At 52.7% G+C, this 7,328-nt stretch overlaps 1 protein-coding gene across 1 annotated transcript in view; it reads right to left on the reverse strand.

Annotated features, from left to right (window-relative positions):
- The window catches only part of PAPSS2 (3'-phosphoadenosine 5'-phosphosulfate synthase 2), an 18,363-nt gene that overhangs the window by 7,353 nt on the left and 3,682 nt on the right, over window positions 1–7,328 (reverse strand). Inside the window, exons 2-7 of the mRNA XM_035893089.1 lie at window positions 4,453–4,558; window positions 2,581–2,816; window positions 1,708–1,846; window positions 868–986; window positions 635–748; window positions 87–198 (exon numbers count right to left, since the gene is read on the reverse strand). Of these exons, the coding sequence (XP_035748982.1) occupies window positions 87–198; window positions 635–748; window positions 868–986; window positions 1,708–1,846; window positions 2,581–2,816; window positions 4,453–4,558 (826 nt within the window). The remainder of the gene's footprint in view (window positions 1–86; window positions 199–634; window positions 749–867; window positions 987–1,707; window positions 1,847–2,580; window positions 2,817–4,452; window positions 4,559–7,328) is intronic.

Genomic DNA, 7,328 nt, shown 5'->3' on the forward strand with positions numbered 1-7,328 from the left:
GCTGCCTGCCGAGGCGCCGCGGGGTGAGCGTCCCGTCCTGCAGCGGCCCGCCGGGCAGCGTTAGCGCAAAGCGTGGGGATCCGTACCATTCAGCAGGGTGCCAAAATGGATCACTTGCAAGTACTCCGCCTCGCGCATGAAGCCGGTCAGCGGAGTGGCCCAGCCTTCGCTCAGCACCTGCACCCACTGCAGATCCAGCTGCAAAACAAACCCAAACGGCACTCCTGTCACCAGGTCACGCTCGGAGGTGGCTTTTCCTTCCCTCTGCAGCAACAGTGCTCTCGTGTGTTTTTCTTCAAACACAGGACATTCACGAAGGGGGAGAAAGCTGCGGGAGGGCTGGCTCACGCTCTTTTTTAAGGCAGACTCATGGACTTTCACAGCACAACGGCTTGCGGGGCTGTACTAACACCACAAAGAGCCTGACGGCCTTGGCTTGCTACAGCACGGGGGGGGCACGGCAGAAATGGCTGAGGGTCAGGACCACGCTTCAGCTCGCCATGAACTGCAGCCACAAAAGGACACGGCCGTCAGAGGAACAGAGCCCCTCTAGCAACGTCCCCGTCGAAGCTTCTCCCCCTCGAACAGCCGAGCAGCGGCTGCACCACAGCACAGCGCCCGCCCGCAACGGTACCTTGGTGATCTCTACCGACGGCAGCATCTCTGCTTCAGCTCGGACGTGGTCGAGTTTGTTTTCAGGTACAAACAGCTCAAGAACATCCTTAACTGAGCCATGGGGCACGATGTTCTGAAAGAGAGACAGACAGCGGTTGTAAGTCACGCGCTGGTTTTGAAATGCACACCAAAAAGTCAGTATCCAAAACCAGGGTTACAAGTGCCGGCAGCGGCGGCGTAGGAACGACCTACTTCTGTTTGGAGGAGCTCCACCACCTGCTGAATGCACTCAGACACCGACGCGACGTTCGTTTTCAACACCAGTTCAGGAGATTCGGGCTTCTCGTACTCCGAGTCAATCCCCGTGAACCCTACGGACAATTAAATCCAGACTAAATTCATTTAACGCGATACCCTGTGCCCTAGAGCCAACCACACTGTGCAAGCAACCGGCAAGCATTCAACCACGCTGAGTACTGCAAGTGAGAGCAGTGACAGTGAAACCAGGGCAACGGGCTACCCCCGCACACGCCCAGAGCCTCTGGTAGCCCAGCTCTATAGGCTACCCCCGAGCACGCCCAGAGCCTCCGGTAGCCCAGCTCTATAGGCTACCCCCGAGCACGCCCAGAGCCTCCGGTAGCCCAGCTCTATAGGCTACCCCCGAGCACGCCCAGAGCCTCCGGTAGCCCAGCTCTATAGGCTACCCCCGAGCACGCCCAGAGCCTCCGGTAGCCCAGCTCTATAGGCTACCCCCGAGCACGCCCAGAGCCTCCGGTAGCCCAGCTCTATAGGCTACCCCCGAGCACGCCCAGAGCCTCCGGTAGCCCAGCTCTATAGGCTACCCCCGAGCACGCCCAGAGCCTCCGGTAGCCCAGCTCTATAGGCTACCCCCGAGCACGCCCAGAGCCTCCGGTAGCCCAGCTCTATAGGCTACCCCCGAGCACGCCCAGAGCCTCCGGTAGCCCAGCTCTATAGGCTAAACCTGAGCACGCCCAGAGCCTCTGGTAGCCCAGCTCTACGTGCGGAGCCGACACACCATGCCATCCAACGCCTCGGGCAGCAGAGGCAAAGTGAGCGCTTGCTCTTCCATACCTTTGATCTCTCCCGCTCTTGCCTTTTTGTACAGGCCCTTCACGTCTCTGCTTTCACAAATATTTAGAGGAGCATCTACAAAGATTTCGAAGAAAGGAAGCCCAGCTGCCTCGTGAATTTTCCGTGCATTTTGACGATCCTGTTAGAAGAAATTCGGGAAAACCACGTATCTGAATTCCAGCGAGCACGTTCCTACTACATGGCATGCCCTGGAATTTGACAGGTAAATTCATCTCTGGTATAGATTTACTAAATTTACACTAATTCTAACAAGGGTTTTTCATCTCCCTTCCCCCCTTTTCTTTAAAGACACTTTAACAAAAAATAATCTACAACTTCAATCTGTTTTCAGCTTTTTCCACCCGAAACATCATGAAGATCTCTTTGTTAAGCAGCACAGCAGAACTTTAGAATGTGAGTAATTATCTGCCCTGGGTCGAGAAAAGGAACTGCTTGCATCGGCTTGATAATGGCAGCTACTTGGTATCCTCCGGAAACATAAAACACCATCAATACTTCAAACAGAGCAGCAATAGCACTATGAGGGGCTGGTGTCTCTGTGCCTCTCTTCTGCCTCCTCACGAGTTAACAGCAGGAGCCTCTGCAGGGAGACGACAACCTTCCCTTAGCTTTTAATCGATGTGTAACACTGAATATATTCAAAGAAGTGACATCAAACTGCTCTCCAGAAACTTGTCCTGATCGTGTGGAGTGCTGTGCATCGGCGGTGTTGTACAAAGGAACAGAGGAGAAGTTCCAAGGAGCAGCTGATAGCATATATAGGAAGTCCTCTACGTAAATCTCTCTTTCCTGAGAACAATCGTGACATCAAGGCTGCCCAGAAAGGAGCAGAATATGATGCAGTAAGTTTACCTTTGTGAAAGGAGAGATGAAACTGGTTATGCAGACGAGGCCAGCGTCAGCAAACAGCCTGGCCACCTCTGCGATGCGGCGGATGTTCTCCTCGCGGTCCTCAGCCGAGAAACCCAGGTTCTTATTCAAGCCATGCCGAACGTTATCGCCATCCAGGGAATAGCAAGGGATGCTGTGAGAAACCAAGTACTCCTCCAGAGCAAAGCCAATGGTGGTCTTGCCAGCTCCAGAAAGGCCTGTTGGAGACAGAAGAGTGAGGCTCAGGTTTGAGGGCAAAAGAGTGAAAATGACAGCGTAACGCAATACCTCCTGGGACACTGGCAGCCGAACTCCTTCTGCCCAAAGTTGCCCTAGGGAAGGGATGAGGTAGGGAGATTGGATTCTCCTTTTTAGCACATGGTTACCACTGCAGAGCCCCGGCCAACCCTTCTGATTGAAGGGATGGCATTAATGCCATGAGAAAAGCTGCTGAGGGGCTCAACCCAGCAGTGCTGCAGAAGTACCTGTTGCTGGGCCACGGTGGGATAGCAAGTAGGGGAAGCCTGAAAGGATGCCTGCAAGTCTCTCAGCATCTTCCTCCTCCTGTTCCCCCTACAAAGAGCCAACTGCTCTCCCAGCCTGAATCCACACGGAGGTCTTCTGGTCTGATGCAGAACAGCCGTGTTTGTGCTGGAGAGGAGGCCTGGCTGGGCAGAGCTGAATGCTGCTGGCTGTGCCTTTGGGTTTTGTAGTACAACAGACTGATAGCTCGCCTGAGCTGGAGGTGCAGGGCATTCAAATACCCTTCCATTTAATCCATATGGCCCATGCAATGAAATGTCCTTCCATATAGACTCTTAAAACTAAATTGATAGGAAGTTGGGAGACCACTGCCTATTTCAAAGAGTAATCACCAGCCAGAGAAGCTCAAGCCTTTCAGACACCAGATTTCTGAGTGATATTTGAAGGAGGAGGAAATTGCCTCGGCTAGGTTTTTTGGCTTCAGAAATTGTATTAAAGCACATTAGGCATTGGCCACCTTTTCAAAATTAAAGAGGAGAACGAGACTGAAATGCGTTTTAATCCAACACGTAGCACATAAGCTGATAAGAAGGCAAATCCAAATGGCTTTAGAAACCCTTTCAAGTCAGTCTTCCAACGTCGTCCAGCAGTCAAAGAAAGTGCCAATATTTAACAAGCAAACAAACAACCGGAGAAGTGGCAAAAGATGGAGTTGTGTAAATACTGGTGGAGCAAAATAAATGCGATCGTCATTTCTCGCATTGTTCTCCAAACAATGAGTTGATCTTTCAAAGCGGAAGGGAAGGGCAACCAACACATCAGAAGGCACGAAATGAGAAATGATGTCAGAAACCTGCAGTGGCCATGCAAGGCATCGCTCCCCGTCGGACTGGGGGTATTTGTTCATCGGACAAGATGACTGCTGCTCATGAGGTCACTTTAAACACAGTGAACCTCGGTGTCCCCATAAACTTCCCACTGACCCCGAATGAAAACATCCGCACGCTGTTTTGGACAACCCTTGGCATGTTCCACTGCCGAGGACTGGCTGGATTTGAGCCAAGACTTCCTCAGCCACGCACTGGGGAACGACAAGCGTGATCCTTAGGGCTTCTGACGTGTTCGAAGGAGCCCGATAAGAGCTGTGACATTCATAAATACATTGGTTACGGGCAGCAGCTGCCAGGGAGAACATCTTGCTGTGCCAGCACCGCGTGCCGGTGCTTCCCACGTGTAGATGTTTTGCAATTCCCAGCTCACACGGAACGCTGGTGTTTCCCGCGGACCCCAAATCCCCACCTCTGAGCCATGCTCACGTATGCAAGTGGGTTCCACACGTGAAGCCACGCTTTCACGCCCAGATGAAAGTACCTGTGAGCCAAACCGTGCAGCCTCGGAATCCACCCCTGGTACCAACGACTTGTCCTCTCTTACTCCTGCTGACGTGATGGGCTTGGTAAACCACATTGGTTGATCCCTGATGGAAACAAAGCAAACCAAAACACGTCTGTTACCTCGCTGCTCTCCATTCAAAAGAAGACCTCAGCTGGGACTAAGGTAAGGGAGGGAAACGCGAGTTCATCACAAATCTGCATGAGCCGTTGCAGCCAGCTCCGGCAGCTTGGTACAAAAGGGAACACGGTGAAGAAAATAGTCATAGAATCATAGCATTGTCTAGGTTGGAAAAGACCTTTAAGATCATCAAGTCCAACCGTTAGTCGCCTTTGGCGTGAGCTGGATTTCTGTCTGAAGAGCTCAGGCTCGTTTTTTGAAGGCAGGCAGGCAGGGGAGGACGCGGAGTCCAGGCAGCGATACAGGCAGCACACTCCCTGCCTCTTCAGCATTTGAAAACGCAGGCAGGCTCGCCTATTGTTGTAATTACGCTTGCAAAACAGAAGCAACTTCAGGTGCTAATTTACTTGCCGCGTTCAACATAACACGGCTGCTGATAATTGCAGCTGGGGCAAGAACCAGCGGCACAGCAGGGCCGAGCTGAGCGAGCCTGGGACCAGCCAGGGAAGACGGTGGGACGGGAGGCAGAGAAAACACCGAACGCGTAGGTGCGCCCTTCCCGGTGCAAACCAGGGACTGGCACGATGCTGCGCTGGAGGCCCGAGTTTTGGTGCTTCTGAACATGGACCTGCTCCGGGCAGAGCAGCCCCCGCCCCGCCGCCGGGCCGCCGGCTGAACACCCCGTCTGTGCCCCGCCGCTCCCGCAACGGCACTTTGCACATAAAACACCTACAAGCCGTACTGATCGTGAGGGTCACGTTGCCAACAGAGGCGGACAAAGGAAAAGTTGCAAGAGGGAGAGAGGATTTAAATATTTTCTCCCCAGACAGATTCTTCATGAACACAGGTTTATCCTTTTCGTATCGCCAGTACAAGAGCAGGTCTGGGCTTTCCCATGATTTACATCTCACTATACAAGTATTTCTACATCTGAAGTCGCAACAGGGAAGTGATCATCTTTCGTTTGTCAAAGAAAAAGATTTTGGTAAGGGGGAAAAAAAAAAAAGGAATGGGAGGGACAATAAGATAAAAGGTCACTTTTAAACTTGTTAACAAAATAGCTTGATTTTTTTTTTCCTCTGCTTGCTGGGCCATTAACACTTTCACATGATTCGGCAAAGGCACAAGCACTCACTGGAACCTTGGTATTTTGTATGCAACAGAGGGCTCTGCCTCCACAGAAATCCGGGTAAAAATTATTCCTAACGTAAGAGAAAAAATACCCTCTGCTCCTCTCCTCTCCTGTCTCTGCTGTTATCCTTCAGGGAGGCCAGCAGCCCAGCAGGGACCAGCCTCCCACCACAGCATGTATAACTATACGCAGCATTTCATGCCCATTTTCAATTCAGCTTTAGTGAAAGGCTCCGAAATGAGCCTCTCTATGCCTGCAGATTTGCTTGCGCGCACACTGAGCAGCAACCCCACACCAGAACACTTCAACCTACCTTTTGTTTTGCACACTGGCATCTTTTGGAGCTTGGGAAGGCACCACTGAGGGCATTTTTGCAATTCATCAGCACCGTCAGACCTCTCCTACCCGCCCGGAGCTCCAACCACTAACAAATCCCTCTGATTTTTCTGCTACGTTAGTAATCTTGCCAGTAAGTTTTTCCTAACCCTGCCACGTGCTGACTCAGAAATTCTTGTCGCCAGCTATGCCACAAGTCAAAAAAGGCAAGGAGAGGCGCGAGCACGTGGCGGGCAGGGGCTTGGCCAGGAAGGGGCTGCTCCGCAGGCAGCAGCGGCTTCCCACCGAGCATCCGCCGGCTGGGACACGGCGTGGGAAGCCCGCGCCAAAGCACGATCGAACGGCGTGAAGGCACCACCAAAAATAAGCATCAGCGGCCCGAGAACAAATCCTGGGGAGATTCCGTCTAGAAAGAGCGTACACTGCAAGAGTGCTGGGAGGCAGAGATAAGCAGTGGACGGGGTTTGATCAGATGCAGGGCTGCCCTACTGATTTTATGCTCGTGGTTTTAACCTCGTCATCATAAACCAAACATATTTAAAAGAAAGAATCCAATCATCACAGGTTGTAGAAAGGTGGGGGTCGGTCTCTTCTCCCAAGCAATACGTTTCTAAGAAGCGATAGGACAAGAGGAAACAGCCTTGAGTTGTGCCAGGGCAGGGTGAGGTTGGCCATGGGGAACAATTCCTTCCCCTTGGGGCTGTCAGGGGCTGGAAGGGGCTGCCCAGGGAAGGGGTCGAGTCCCCAGCCCTGGGGGGATTTAACAGCCGGGCAGAGGCGGTGCTGAGGGCCAGGGTTTGGGGGTGGACAGGTACGGTTGGACTCAATGGTCTTAAAGGTCTTTTCCAACCAAATAATTCCATGATCTTCACAAGACACCCATGCCTGACCGGTGGGCCCCACGGCAGGGACGATTCAGGGACACCGGTAAGCATTTCTTACAAAAGTCTAGATCAAAGGAGTGTGGTCTGGGAGAGGAACTTCGTACCTGTAATTCATCCCCCAGCAAGGCAACCAACGGCCCGGAAGCCTCTCCAAAGGAGAGCCGAGCGGCCCCTGCCTGCCAGATGGCCAAGGCGGAGGCTGCCGCGCTCTCTGCTTTGCTTGGACATCTGCTGTTCGGCCACATCTGCGTGATCTCAGTGCTCAGCCCACCCCAGCTTACCTCATCCAGGAAACGTGAAAAAAAACCAAGGACACGGCTCCAAACCTCATGCCAAGACTGCAGCGGACCAAGGAGCCAAATCCTAGCTCTGCTTTTGGCCTT

This window comes from Egretta garzetta, unplaced genomic scaffold (assembly GCF_000687185.1).
Source record: "Egretta garzetta isolate BGI_Z169 unplaced genomic scaffold, ASM68718v1 scaffold234, whole genome shotgun sequence".
NCBI lineage: Eukaryota > Metazoa > Chordata > Aves > Pelecaniformes > Ardeidae > Egretta > Egretta garzetta.